The sequence below is a fragment of the Equus asinus genome, chromosome 15, assembly GCF_041296235.1.
Source record: "Equus asinus isolate D_3611 breed Donkey chromosome 15, EquAss-T2T_v2, whole genome shotgun sequence".
Lineage (NCBI taxonomy): Eukaryota > Metazoa > Chordata > Mammalia > Perissodactyla > Equidae > Equus > Equus asinus.
This window is the reverse complement of record NC_091804.1, coordinates 2,270,955-2,286,411: the sequence shown is the minus strand read 5'-3', so window position 1 is coordinate 2,286,411 and position 15,457 is coordinate 2,270,955. Positions and strand designations below refer to the sequence as shown.

General features: G+C 47.8%; 1 protein-coding gene across 1 annotated transcript; it reads left to right on the top strand.

The window, feature by feature from the left end:
- Positions 1–449: 449 nt before the first annotated feature.
- On the top strand, positions 450–4,848 carry LOC106841793 (probable cystatin-15). Its single transcript, XM_014857981.3, has 3 exons — positions 450–722; positions 3,576–3,686; positions 4,669–4,848. The coding sequence occupies exons 1-3, from the start codon at positions 528–530 to the stop codon at positions 4,741–4,743; spliced, it is 381 nt and encodes a 126-aa protein (XP_014713467.3). The 5' UTR covers positions 450–527; the 3' UTR covers positions 4,744–4,848.
- Positions 4,849–15,457: the final 10,609 nt, after the last annotated feature.

The following is a 15,457-nucleotide window of genomic DNA, read 5'->3' as shown; positions in this document are numbered from 1 at the left end:
GCCTTGATGCTGACCCCCCCGTACCCTCCTGATGCTCCCTGAGGTCGTGGGCTACAGCCAAGGTCAGAGGTAGACCTGGTTTTTACCTCAACTCCCCAGGACTCAGGGCTCACCAGTATTCTTAAGAATTCCCGTGACTCTGCCAGTCCTGGGCTGCACTGCCACGAGGGCAAGGAAATGGGCTCATGACTCCCCCCATCCCCAGGCCCTATCAGGGTCGGGCTAGGGCACCAGGAGGCAGCCTTGGAAATGTGCAAGGAACAGAGAGTGTTGCTGGCATGTCCCTAGGTCAAAGGCTTATGTGACAAGGGAGTGGAAAATGTGACCCCTGCTCTGCCTACCATTTGGTGATGATGGGAGGGACAAGGTAGGGGGCAGGGAGGAGGGGCTGCACAGAGGCACTGGTCAGCAGCTCAAGGCCTCTGAGGGGCAGGCTGTGTGGGATGTGGAGCAGTGGAGAGCGGCCCAATAGCAGCCACACCCCACCCTCCGTGTGCCGCTGGCCTCTAGGGCTGACACCGGGCAGCATGTTCTCGAGGGCGCCTCTGCTTCTGGCGCTCATTGTGCTGGGGCCTCACGTCTACAGATGTGGCTTTGTGGACATCGGTAAGAACACGAGCTTCTTCCGCATGTGTGTGGAGTTTGCCAAGTTTCAGTTCAACCAAGCCCAGCCAGATGAGTATGCCTACAAGCTGCTGTGGGTGGGGCGAAGCCAGCGCAAGGTGAGTGGCTCTCTTCCCTCCCTGGGGCTCCACGTTCACCCCAAAACCAAGCCTGGGAGGCGCGAATCCTTGTTCTGCAGGAAACAGCAATGGGCGTTCTAACTTGGTGAATATTTTTTAAGAATACAGGATATCATCAGATGTGTCCCAAGTTTCTTTTTGTTTCCTTAATGAGTAGAGTCCTTGAAAAACAGGGTAGAGAGGAAGGCAGGACAGCAGAAAGGAAAGCATTAAAGTCAGACATTCAGATGTGGTGTGTGGAGAGAAAAACAGTGTCCTATATGAGAGAGTGGAGAGACGTGAGAACAGCAGAGAGAGACCAGTAATGAGAAAGACAGAGAGAGGCGGTAGCCGACAGACAGAAGCCCAACGAGAAAAGGCATCCCAGAGGAGAGCTGACTGCAGGCTGCAGCCGGGCTCCAGGGAGCCTCGTCGGGCCCATCAGCCAGGCCGGATGCAGAGATGATGCTCCTGCCTGAAGTCCGTGGCCTTGACTGCCCAGCCACTGTGGGTCCGGGCCTGGGCAGGAGGTGGCAGAGAAGACAGACACGTTCTCATGGAACCATTATGCTGGTGACGAGAGGCAAACAGACCTCAAGTTCATGAGTGAAACAGTGGAAGACTGGGACAATAGCGGTCAGTGAAGGGCCGCAGGGCTGTGGGGAGGTGAGGAATTTGGGAGTGGTCAGAGAAGGCCGTTGTGTGATGGACACTCCTGGAAGGACCCAGCCACGTAGGGGTTTGGGGAGAAGAAGGACAAGCAGCCACAGAGAGGCCCCTGGACCAGGACAAGCCCCGAGTGCCCAGGAGGCCTGACAGTCTCAGAGTAATGGCACCCATGGGAGGGAGTCACTCAGGTGCTTTAGCAATCATCTCTCTGGACCCTGTGGGTGCAGTGGGCTCCACAACCTGCGGGCAAGCTGACACCAGCACGCAGGGGATGGTCCCCTAGTCACTAGGAGGTACAAGAAATGCTGGCTTCTTGGGGCCAGCCCTGTGGCTGTGTGGTTAAGTTCGCACACTCTGTTTTGGCGGCCGGGGGTTTGCTGGTTTGGATCCTGGGGATGGACCTAGCATGGCTCATCAAGCCATGCTGAGGTGATGTCCCACATAGACGAAGTGGAAGAACCTACAAGTAGAATATACAACTATGTACAGGGGGGCTTTGGGGAGAAAAACAAAAGAAGATTGGCAACAGATGTTAGCTCAGGGCTACTCTTCCTCAGCCAAAAAAAAAAAAAAAAATCCCCCCAAACCAAAAAAGAAATGCTGGCTTCTGAGTCTGCTTGGAGGTCCATGTAGGGTGCACTGATGTGGGGTCTTAGAGAAGAGCAGAGTCAAGGACAGACCACAGGTGTGTGCCCTGAGCACATGGACCAGGGGTGACTCTATTAACTGAAAGACATGGAGTAAGGTTTGGTTGCGGGGAAAGATCTGGGCGGAACACACCAGGTTTCAATTCCGCGAACCCCCTGGCACAGTGCAGAAGGCAGTGGGAATAGGGTCCTAAGGGCAGGGAAGAGGTTGGGCCTGATACAATGTAGGTGTCATCAGATCTGGTTATGCAAACCTTTCCCGCTGGTGTTTATTCTTACACTGCCTGCTTCACCTGAATGGAACAGACTGTCACCCAGGAGTCAGTCCGCCCACCCCCGGATTCCTGTCCCCAGTGAGCAGCCCTGAGGCGGTATGATGTCCCCAGGGCTCTGAGGCGCCGGGCCCACGTCCGCACCTCACTCCTGAAGAGACGCGAGGGGCCCCGTCTGCACACAGGGCACCGGCGTCCCTCGGTCTTTCCCGTTTCCTGACCTCGGCCCCTCCTTGGGCTGCATCTCAGCCCTGGGCCCGGAGAGGTCCCAAGAGCCCCTCGGGCACCGACGCCACTGCTGCTGCCCCCGCCTGAGCCGCGGTCCTGCCTCGGGGTCTGGGGACGCTGCAGGGGGCTGGGCGTGCGCGTGTGCGTGGGGGGTGTTGTTGGTGTGTGTCGGGGCATGAATGGGTGTCAGGTGTCAGTTGCAGAATTCCTGAGCTTCAAACAAGTCAGCTTTCCAGACAATTCCAGGTCAGCCCAGTAGAGGTGGGCTTCTCCTCAAGGTGATTTCCCTCTCTGTTTGAGTTCTTCCCGAATTTTTATGAACTTCTATTTAGGGAAATGAAATCACACCTTTTAATAAGTTCTTATCGAAACCTAATTAACTCACGAAACAGAGCCTGATTCATAAATATGCACCTCGACGAAAGACTGCAGGAGGAGCCCGTGCATGCAGCCATTTCCCACGGGTAGAGACCGAGTGCTCCCAGCCCTGGGGACCCCCCACCTCCCGGTCGAGGTGCTTCCCCTGGAAGGGACAGCCCGCTCTGATGGCTGCTCGGTGCGCCGCCCTGCCCCTTGTCCTGCTCCCCATCGACGGCGCCGCTCCGTGTGCTCGCTGTGTCTGGCGGGCGCTGCTCCAGCGTGGATTCAGAGATCGGTCACGCCATCAGGGCTGGCTTAGCGTGTGCGGGCTCAGTGCCTGGAGCTCAAGTCCCGTGAACCTGCCACCCTGTGTGTTCACGGCACTGTCCACGTGACCGCCAGGTATCGGCCGCAGGAGGAGAGCGGCGGGGAGGATTCCAGCGCATGCTGTAGGCACACACATAGACATGATTTTGTAAGAGAAATGGAGAATCAAGACGAAAAAGCAAAAAAATAAATTAACAATAAGAAAAATAAGAGAAATTGCAGATATGTTTATCCCTATTTATAGGCATACGCACATTCACGTCTTTTGCCCACTTTTCTATTTGGTTCTCTGTGTTTTTCTCATTATGGCAAAGTATTTCCCAGTAATTTGTCCAATTGCTTCTTGACAGCATCTTACTTGGATTTATCTAATGGACTTGCAGATGGGCCGCACGATCTGTAAGAAACACGATGAAGACATTGACAACTGCCCCTTGCAAGAAGGCCCAGGAGAGAAACAGGTGGGAGAACACGATCCACCCAAAGCATCACGGATCTTCTGTGAATGAAAAATAGTATCAAGGAGGGCCTGGGGAGGAGACTGGAGAGTCATCAAGGACGTCCTGGGCAGAGCGGGGGCCTGGCCCCTCTCCCTGAGGTCCCGGGGCTTCCGCTGGAGGGAGGGGGCCATTCTGAGCAGATAGGGCTGCTTCCAGCAGAGCAGTGGACTGAGCCTGTGCTCACAGCCTGGCTGGCTGAGCAGAGACACCCTGCAGACCCCACGTGACCTTCCCGCCTGGAGGGAGCGCTCCCCCAGGTCCCAGCCTCAAAGCTGCCTGAGACCTCAGGCTTCAGGCAGAGGATGCTCTCCCCGTGGGCCTCCCTGCTCCTTTGGGCCTGTGATTTGGGTTGAAGGACTGTGTGGTTTGTTGGGTCATCTCACCTTTCCCTCTGGTCTCAGGGCTGCAAGACCATGTCTGGTCTGTCCGAGTCCTCCTGTCATCGCCCTATGAGCTGACACCTGGTCCACGGGGCTGGGACCGTGGGGAAGGGCCTTAGTCAGGGTGATGCCCTCGGTGGGAGTGGTCTGCACCACAGACGCGGCCTTGGGGGCAGCCTCCCCTGGGGCGGGTTTGCCACTGTCGTTGACTGGGTGGGGCTCAGCTGGACTGTCTCCTGGGCAGTGTGCTGGCTCCCTCAGAACTCACGGAACGGGGGTCCTTCGTGGAGCATCTTGTGCTCCCGGCAGTACCCCTGAGAGGAAGGCGGTGGCCCCACCAGGCACCCTCTCAGGAGCCCCTGTCCTGGGTGGGCGGATCCAGCAAGCCCTGCCCATCATCCTGGTGGGGCCTTGAGCTTCTCAAGCCCTGTCCCAAGTTGCTGTTTCTCCTTTCTTCCCTCTTGTAGTTTTTGATGGCTCTCGAGCTCCTATTCAGTCCTTCACGCTAAGTGCTCTCAGTGTCGCATTGTCCTGATTTCTGTCATATGATTACTTTTTTCCAGGTGGGCTGCACTTTCATTGTGGATGCTCGACCCTGGTTTTCCCAGTTCACTCTCCTGAACAGCACCTGTGTGTAGGAAAGGCAGGCAAGGTGCCCCTGGCTTCTCAAGGCAGAAGTTCCTTTTCTGCTGGAGGGTGACAGTCAAAGGTCTGTGCAGTGGCAGGGGGAATAAAGGCATCTGAGAGCACTTCCTGTGTCCCTGTCAGCTTTCCACTCTCCCGGGTCATTTATTCTCCACGAATGTCACTGCCGGCGACAAGTGGCGGGGAATTTATCATTATAGCACTTACCTTGGCTGCAGGTGCGGAGCGTTGAGTAGAGCAAACCCCCCAGTTGGTGTGAGGCTGCCCTTACTGGTTCTGGCAGGGCCCCACTGGATGGTTTGTGTGCTCATTCATTCATTCTGCCATTTGTTCCTTCACTCATCTCCAATCCCACCATGCCCTTCATCCATTTCTCTCCAAAGGAATGCAGACAGTTCTGTCGGGGAACAGCCACCCACATCCCCTCCGCCTCCGTGTCTGGGGCCAGACTCACAGTGGGTGGTGCTTCTCCAGGTGGGCTACACCCAGACACACGGGTGGTGGGGGGCAACTGGAGCTGAGAGAAGGCTCTGCCCTCTTGGGCCCCATCAGGGGCATCTGCTCCAGGAGGCCTGACTGATGAGGATGTCTTCTCCAGGGACTGCAGGGATGGCTCAGAATTTGGCAGCTCCAGTCACCACGTCCCCACCTGCTCCCCGAGCCATTTATTCCCCCATGAGGGCCCAACCTGGCCTCCTTGGCCACCAACACCAATCACTCCCCCTGGGACAGGCACCATGGTGACAGACACCCACCCTGATGAGCAGCTCTCTCTTCTTGGGTCCTGGTGGGGAGCAGCCCTGGAGGGACAGAGAGATGGAGGGCATGGAGGGTATGGGGAATGACTGGGACAGTGAGGCCATGGCCATGCCACCTGGGGGAATACTTGAGAAGGGAGATCTGAGGGGTTCCCCTGCTCCTCCTGGGTCCCTGTGGGTCTGGTTTGAGTGTCTCTGGTTGACAGTGCCTGTTTCCTGTTTAACCAGTTCTTGTGAAGAGGCCATAAGTGCTGATGGGACAAAATTCCCCAAGTTGGAACGCCTCCCCTTGGCACAGCCAAAGTCTTGGTTCTTTTGACCTGTCTATGAGTAGAGTTTGTGTCAAGTCCCAGCACTTTGATAGGAGCATATATAAACTTACAAGGGCTTGTCTGTGTTACCAGCAAAGCTGGCCTATTGCCCACCTTGGCTATGAGAGCACTCAGGTTCCAAGAGGTCAAGCCACTGTTCATGGGTCACAGATAGCCAGCCCTCCCTGAGCACTAGGTGGCATTCCTCGCAGTTGGCAGCTGTGTCACTTCCAGTTCCCATTTCACATCAGGCAGTCCTGGGGTCCTGCTCTTTTGACCGTATGTCACTCATTGCCTTTCTTCATCCCCATGAAACCACATGGGTGTCATTTTACAAATCTAGAGACCAGGCCACACCCCCCTCTCTACCACAAAAGAATCTCTGTGACCCAACATCAGACATACATGCAATCCCAGATGATTAGCATTTGTGGCCAAGGTGTGGAAATGGTTCTCCAGGGGACGACAATATTTAGAAATTGTGTAAATTGCAGTTAGTGTATCTTGTTTGTGGCTTGTGTCTTTCCTCTGTTTTGTGCTCTCACAGAATTGGGGATTAAAAACACGGCCCATTCACTGAGTTGATGTTCACAGGACGTGGGCTGCCTAGGGGTCTTTGGTGGGGTGGGTGAATATTGTGCCTGCCACCGTTGTCATTGATGAGCCCACCTTAGTAGTTTTTGAGTGACGCATCCGTCTCTAAGGGCAGTCAGTCCTGGGAGCAGCCCATCCTGTGCCATTGCATCTTGGAGAGACCTCTCCAGATTAACCCGGTCACCAGGGGTCCCAAATCAGTAGGGAGTAAAAATCTATTTGAAAGTTGTAATACAAGCACACAATAGAAAAATTGACATGTATTTCAGGAATTGCTGATTTCCACGAAACCCAGAATGTTTTACCCGATTACCTGGTTTGAAGGAGCAGGGATCTTTGGAATATATTTGCTGAGACCCCCCTCCTTAAACGGGGGTTTAACCCAGATCTCAGCACTGGGCTCCTCAAAGCGGGAAGGAAGGAGGTGGAGGAGAGGGGAGAGCTGTGCCCCCTGCAAGGCCACCGTGGTAAAATCCTCTGCTCACCCTCGCCCCGGCTCCCTTTCCCATTTCTGTGGCAGCGCACTGGCAGCTAGTCTCAGGGTTTCTTACCATGATTTTCTGGAAGTGAGCTCAAGGACTGAGTCCAGCACCGCTATCACCCATTTCCCTTTAACTCCTTGGTTTCCAAACACAAAGATCCCCAGGGATCAGCAGAGAAACAAAGGCTCAGAAACTCTTCTGACTGGCTGCTTGTTAGCTCTTTCTGTGATGCTTTCCAAACATTATTTTCAGAAGAAACTCACCTGCTGCAGAAACTGCTGTTGTGTATCTGCTTTCCTGTCCTTTCTTATGAGGTCATGTGTCTGCCCAGGACCAGCATCAGCAGATCAAAACCAACAAAGCAGTGTCCCAAACCACCACAGGCGTCAGGATGAGCCCCTCGCCTCTGTCTTCAAGTGCCCCACACCCAGGTGCTGCCCCTCAGCATCTGCCCCGGTCCCCCCCAGCACCCCATAGACCCTGAACAATCTTCCCTTCTCCTCCGCGGTCTCCTTGCTGCGCCTCGCTTTCAGAATCTGCGACTCTTTACGTAATGATACCTGTTATCTCCAAAACGGTCTATATTTCATGTGGACCTTTTCTGTGGCTTCTATCCTGTGCATAGCTGTCAGATAAATCTAAAATATTAACCAAATCATACAAAGCCTCAAATCAGTTCTACATTTTTAAAACACAGAATGTTCAGCACTCAATCAAAAATAGTTAGAAACAAGACAAGATTTCATGGATAAGTCAAGAGCAAAAATAAATAATAGAAACAAATCTGAAAAAATATTTAGACACTGTAGGACTTTAACGTAGCCAGGATGAATAGATTCAAGGGATTAAAAGATGGATCATACAAAGAAGGAGAACTATGAAAAAAGAATAAAAGGAAAGTCCTAGGACTGAAAAATACAATAAGAGAAGTGAATAACGCAATAGGCAGGTTAACCTCACATTAGGAACAGCTGAAGAGAGAATCAGACCTCCCCCGCACGCCTCCCCCCCTACCCCCGCCAAACCCAGGAGGCAGGCCAGAGGATGGAAATGTCTGCAAATGTAAAGTCTGAATTTTCTAGAACTCACCAAAGACATCAAGCCATTGATTTAAGCAATGTTACAAACTACAAGTTGGATATAATAAAAGAGCCTCACAGCTGAGCATGGAAGAGTTCAAAATCAAATTTAAGGCGAAAAGTCTTGAAATCAGCCAGAGGTGAAAAGATATCTTATCTTCAAATAAGCAACCATCAGGCTTTCAGCCGACCTCACATAGGAACGACAAACACTAGAAGATACTGTCATGCATCTTCTAAGACAAACACTAGAAGATACTGTCATGCATCTTCTAAGTGCTGAAGGAAATTAACCACGGGCCTGGAATTCCTTAGTTAGCAAAAATCTCTCTCAAAAATGAGTACAAAACAAAGTTATTTTAAAAAAACAAAGTGGAATGTTTTTGTTGCCAGTATAAGCATTCTAAAATAAATACTAAAGGAATTCTCTGGGCAGAAGAGAATCCCAGATGGAAAAATAGTGTGGTAGGAAGAAAGAAACAATACACAAAAGGATACATATGTAGATAAACCTAGATGATACATTGACTGTCAAAAATGATATTGTGTCGAAGATTGTAAAATACATATAGAATTAATATACATGAAAATAGCACAAAGCTGGCAGAGGAGTAAATGTAAATAGAGTGATATAAATGGACTGAATGTTCTGATTAAAAGACAAGTTTAGTTGACTGTTGGAAGAGCAAAAGAATCTTAGCAAAAAAGGAAACACATGTTAGGTACAAAAACACAGAGATTTTGGAAAAATAAGGATGGATTAAAGTATACTATGCCAGTGCTAACTAAAAAAGTCAGTGTGACAGTATAATATCCCATAACATAAACTCTCAGACAAGAAGCACTGCCTGAAATAAAGATGGATATTTTACTATGAAAGTGTTCATCTACTGAGAAGATATAACAACTCCAAGCGTGTAGGCGCCTCTTTCAAAATACTCAAAGCAAAAACAGAAAAAATAAAAAGGAGAAATAATCAAACCCACAATCATAGGGAGAGAGTATGAGACACAACTCCAGGGACGAAAAAACTAACCCGACACAACAAATCAGTCAGGTTCTGAAGTTCTGATGCAGAAGTTCTGGACAGCACATATCAAATTGCCCTTTTTGACTTCTATGGAATGTCGGTGAAATACTGACCGTGAATGTGTGCTCTTTTCAAGTGCACAGGAAACATTTTCAGAATTGATCAATTGTGTACCAAAAAGTAATTCTCAACAAAATTCACAAACCTGATACCAGGCAGACTGTTCTGTAGCGACAGTGAAATTAAGCTAGAAATCAGTAAGAAAAGGTGAGTGAGAGACGTCCTGAGCTCGGAAGAAGCTCCCTCCTTCTTTCCTGCAGAACTTCCCGATTCCTGGACCTGGCTGTCTCCTCGAAGTGACCCAAAGACTAGGATGGCGCTGGAGGATGTGCTGCTAAGAGACAGCACCTTCTGAGGGCTCTCTCCTGCTTCCTGCCAACATCCATTGTAGCCTTTCAGGCCCGACCACAGGTGATAACAAAGGCTGTGGCTGGCCGGCTTCGGGGGGTGGGGAGTGGAAGCTGCCCCCACGTCAGACTTGTGCCCACATTTTCCATTCTCTGGAGAGAGCTGACAGCACAGACTCACGCGCCCCTCCCTCTCAGGGGCCGGCGCTCAAGGGAGACACTGCTTAGGGGGGACCTCCTTAAGGAGGAGAGGCGCTTTTCTGCACTCTGACTCAGTTCTCAGTACTTTCTCTCTCCTAGCCCTTCCCACTTGTTCTCCCCAGTGCCCCAGGGTCCTCTCTGGTTTATTTGCTTCCCAGTCATCCTTTTTTTACTACTCCAGTTCCCTGCCTCTTTTCTTCTTGGGCAGCCATTTTCCTGCCTGTCTGTAGCTTGATGTTGGTGCTCTTGAAGAATCGGTAGCGTTATTTTGTGTGCATGATATTTATGTAATTGCGTCATGTTCTATATCTTAAATTTTACTTTTTCCAGTTAACATTGTCTTTTAAAAGATTCTTCCTGCCTCTCTGTCCATCTAGTCTAGCTTTGAACTCTTGCACAGTCTCTGTGGGGGAGGGCCCACCCCTTTTACCCACCCCTTTTACCCACCCCTTTTACCCACCCCTTCTTCCATCCGAACTTCTTCCTTTAGGTTCCTTGTGGACATCCTGAGAAATTCTCTGGACTGGTACTCAGGAATGGACTTGCTGTGTCTTGGGGTTTGCAAACCCTCAATTTGCCCTGCAGAATGGGGGCACCAGTACTCATCCCCACCAGCCACGCAGGCCTCTTGTGCGTCCATCACCAGTCTCACTGAGCTTTCTCATTTTCAAGAGGCTAGTAGGTGAAAAGGAGTAGCCTATTTCACTGGTGGTACCTATTTGCACTTCTTTGGTTACCAATGGGTGTGAACATTTTTCAATGAGCTCAGTCTCTTAGCTTTCCTCTCAGAGAATTCCTGACTCATAACATTAATTCATTTTTTCAGATTGCTTTTTTTTTTCTGATAATATCTTTGCCTTTCTTAAGTTTTCTAAGTGACTGCTTTCAAAGTATGGTCTGTGGACTGGTGCCCACCTGTTTGTTACCAGTCCGCTCTGAGGTAAGTATAGGAATGATAATAATAATGAACTGGTCCTTCACAACAGAGATTTTGAGAAACACAGGAAGTTCTATTGATGATTAGGTTCATCTCCACTTTGATTTTCTGTTCTAGACATTAATTCCTTGTTAGTTTCAGACATGGCAAATGTCTTTGTCTGTACTGCCATCTGTCAATTGACTTTTGTTAATAGTATCTTTTTTTTTTTTTGAGGAAGATTGGCCCTGAGCTAACATCCATACCTATCTTCCTCTATTTTATATGTGAGATGCCTGCCACAGTGTGGCTTGATAAGTGGTGCACAGGTCAACGCCCAGGATCCTAACCGGCAAACCCTGGGCCACCAAAGTGGAGAGCACAAACTTAACCACAACGCCACAGGGCCGGCTCCTGTTAATGGTATCTTTTGTTGAACAAACATCCCTAAATTTGTGAATTTTAACGTCGGGTATGGCATTTTATACTAAAGGTTGTTAATGTGTTCTTTAGGTCTTTTCATCTCTGCTTGTGTTTTTGGCTTCAGATCTATCAGATAAAAAGCTGAACACTTATCTATTTTCCCCTGCGGTTCTCTCATTTCTTGCTAGTGTGTGTTACAGTGCCCTGCTGGGCCTACAAAGAGTTTGATGATTGTATCTTCTTGTCTTATTTTTTCTTTTGTCTATTTTCACTCCTATATTAGTTTTCTATGCTACGTAACAAATAACCACAGAGTTAGCAGCTTAAAACAACACCCACTTATTATCTCACATTCTGAGTCAGACTCACCTGGATGCTCTGACCAGAGTCTCTCCAGGCTGTAATCAGAGTGTTAGCCAGGACTCCTCTGAGGCTCGGGGTCCTCCTCCAGGCTCATGTGTGGGTGGCGGAGTCCAGTTCCTGTGGTTGTAGGACTGAGGCTCTCAGCCCTAGAGGCTGGCTGCTGTTCCCTGCCCCAGGACCTTCTGTGCAACATGGCAGCTTGCTTCTTCAAGGCCAACCGGCAAGGGTCTCTGCTGCTTCTTGACTCTTACCTCTAGATTAGCTTTTTTTTTCTTTTTAAAAAAAAACCTTTGTTGACATATAACTTATATACCATACAATTCACCTATTTAACATGCACAATTCAGTGTCTTTTACTATATTCATAAAATTCTATATCCATCACCAGCCTCAATCTTAGAACATTTTCATTATCTCAAAAAGAAATGCCACACGTCTTAGCCACCACTCTCTAGTTCCCTATCTCTCCCCACCCCAGTCCTACCAGCAAATAACCTTCTGTCATATGGATTTGCCTATTGTAGACATTTCATATAAATGGAATCATACAATATTAGTGTCTTAGCATCTTTAAATTAGCACAATGCTTCCAAAGTTCATTCATGCTGTAGTGTGTATCAGTACTTCATTCCTTTTCATTGTCCAATAATATTCCATTGTATGCATATACCACATTATAGTTATCCATTCTTCATTTGTGGGACACATGGGTTGGTTCCCCCTTTTCAGGAAGTATGAATAATGCTGCTGTGAACATTTGTGTGTAAGTTTTTCTGTAGATGTAATTTTTCATTTCTCTTAGGTATATACCTAGGAGTGGTATGTCTGGAACATACGGTAATTCTGTGTTTAACCATTTGAAGAACTACCAGACTGTTTTCCAAAGTGGTTGCACCACTTTCTGTTCCCACTAGGGGTTTATGAGGATTCCACTTTCCCCGCAAGCTCGACAACACTTGTTATCGTCCATCTTTTGACCCTAGTCATCCTAGTCGGGTGAAGTGGCAGCTCATCGCGGTTCTGATTTGCATTTCCCTGACGAGTAATGAAGGGAAACACCTTTCCATGTGTTTCTTGGCCATCGTATATCTTCTTTGAAGAAATGTCCATTCAAATATTTTGCCCAACTTCTAATTGGGTTGTCTTTGTGTTAGTGAATTGTAATGGTTTTTTGTATATTCTAGATTCAAATCCCTTAAGTCATATATGGTTTTCAAAAATTTTATACCATTATGTGGGTTATCTTTTCACTTTCTTGATAGTGTCCCCTGAAACACAAAGGTTTTTCATTCTGATTGTGTCCAGTTTATTTTTTCTTTGGTTGCTTATGCGTTCGGTATCGTACTGCAGAAATCATTGCCTAATTGAAACTCACAAAGATTTACACCTATGTTTTCTTCTGAGAGTTTTATTGTTTTAGCTCTTACATTTAGGTCTTTAATCCATTTTGAGCTAATTTTTGTATGTGGTGTGAGATAGGAGTCCAGCTTCATTGTTCATCATGTGGATATTGAGTTGCCCCAGGACCACTTGTTGAAAAAACTCTTCTTTCCCTATTGAATTGTCTTAGGTCAAAAATCAACTGACTAGAAACGTGACAGTTTATTTCTGGACTCTCAATTCTACTCCACTGATCTATACATCTATCCTTATGTCAGTACCGTGCTGTTATGACTACTGTGGAATAATTTTGTGTGTGTTTCGTAATAAATTTTGAGATTGGAAAGTGTGAGTTCTCCAACTTTGTTCTTCTTTTGCTGGATTGTTTTGGGGTCTGGGTTCCTTGCATTCCCATGGGAAATGGGCCCATGGAGCTCCTCACTTTGCCATCTTGGAAGTGAAACTCTTCTCTAGACCTTATGTTAAAGGACTCATTTGATCTTATTGATCTTGGTATTATCTCAAAGTTTGCTGATTAGGGACCTTAATTACTTGTGCAAAATATCTTCCTCTTTGCCATATAACCCAACCACGTCATGGGAATGATATCCCATCATATTCCTATGTCCCACCCATAATCAATGGGAGTGGATTATACAGAATATGTATCACCTGGGGTATATGTTGGGGGTCATGTTAGAATTTTGCCCACCATAGTTCCTTATGACTTTTTTTTTGCCTTAAACCTCATTTTGTCATCTATTAAGATTGATGGCTCTTATTTTCTTTCCGTTTCATATTTACCGAAATATTTTTGCCTCCTTTTATTTTTATCTTCTTTGTGTCTTTTTGTTTTAAATGTATCTTTCATAGACACCGTGCTGTTGGTCTTTTAAAAAAATCTAATTTGTGAGTCTCAATATTTAGTGAGTTACTTTGATTACTGTTATACTAGATGTCTTCTCTGCCATCTTCAGTATTTCCCATTTACTGCATTTTTTCATTTTATTTTATTTCTTTTCTCATTTTATTTGCCCTACCTTTCAATGAGTAAATTGAAGTTTCTTTGCTGGCTCCATTCTGTCTCTGTTCTGTGGTTATTGCTCATTTAACTTGAGAGTGATTTTCACGCTTATTCACCCCTGTGGCTCCTAGTTCCTGCCAAGAGGGTGAACTAGAATGGGCTGCTGGCTCTCTCCCCGGATCAATGCTAGAGAGACTATAGAAGTGACAGGGAAACTTAAATTCCAGTAACTAGCAAAGTATAACAAAACAAAAACCATATGAGACTCCTGGGGTGACTCTTGTTTTGTGGTAATTATTACTTACCTTTTCACCATAGAAACTGGCAGCAATTCCCAAGGCTGCAGGTACCAGGGCGCCGGGGTAAGGACAGGGCAAGGCCAGATTCCTTCTAGCAAGAGGAGCTGATGAAAAGCAGTGGAGTCAAGGAGCTGCTTTCAGACAGCTGCATAGCCCACTCACATCTCCTGGCTTGGTGGTGTAATGGGTTGAAACTATGGGAATCTTGAGGTGGGGTGAACGCATTTTGCATGTAGGACTTTGCAAATGTGATTGAGGACCTTGAAATGGGGAGATTATCCTGGATTATCTGGGTAGGTCCGATGTAACCACAAAGGGACTTATAAGGGGAAGGCAGGAGGGTCAGAATCAGAGTCAGAGACAGAGATGTGATGATGGAAGCAGCAGAGGGAAGAGAGATTGAAAGAGAAAGGGAGAGAGAGACATTTGAAGATGCTTCATGCCTAGCTTTGAAGATGGAGGAAGGGACAACGAGCCAAGGAATTTAGGCAGCCTCTTGAAGCTAGAAAGGCAAGGAAATACATTTTCCTTTAGAGTCTCCAAATGGAATGCAGCCATGGCCATAAGTTGATTTCAGCCCAGTGAAGCCGTTTCGTGTTCCTGACCTTCAGAATTGTACGATAATAAATCTGTGTTAAGTCACTCAATTTGTAGTGATTTGTTACAGCAGCAATAGAAAACCAACACAGATGAGTTGCATTTTATGGGGACTGCCTCTTCTCAAGATCGCCTCATCAGGGTTCAAGGGTGGATCCCTCACTACAGGCGGTGGTTGATGGAGTGGCAGCAAAGGAGGTGATTTACAAGGGTTCAGGGTACCTTTAGCCTTTATACTGTGGGGTGCATCACCTTTCTCTTCCTTAAATTCATCCCATATAGAGCCTTAGTCCAGGTCACAATTCCAGACAGAGCACCTGAGACATCTTGGAGGAATGTGGACTTAGCGGCCAAAATAACTAAATCCCTGAGGAGTACAATTAGGCTGAACCATTTGAAGTCACTATTTTTGTAGATCCATACCAGTCCAATATTGGTAATTCCCTGTGGTTCAACTTACTACCCTAAGTGGGAATGATAAAACTATGGCCCAAAGACCAGATCTGGCCCGCTGCCTGTTTCTGTAAATAGTTTTATCAGAACAGAGACACTCCTGCATTTTCCTGTTGCCTCTGGTGGCACCCTGGACAGTGAAGGAGCACACAGTGTCAGATATGATAATATTCTAGCTCTTGTTTGCGTGATGGATTCATGGGTGTTCATTGTGTTGTACAGCCATGCATAGACCAGTGCTGGGAGTGTCACGAACAAAGGAAAGCATGACATTTAAGCCAAACTCTGGGCAGCTAGGGTTCATAAGAAAAGAAAAAAGCAAGCGAACAAAAGACTCAAATGCACCCTGGAGTCAGAGAAAGTCCAACAGGTGTTTTGGTCTTGGTAGTT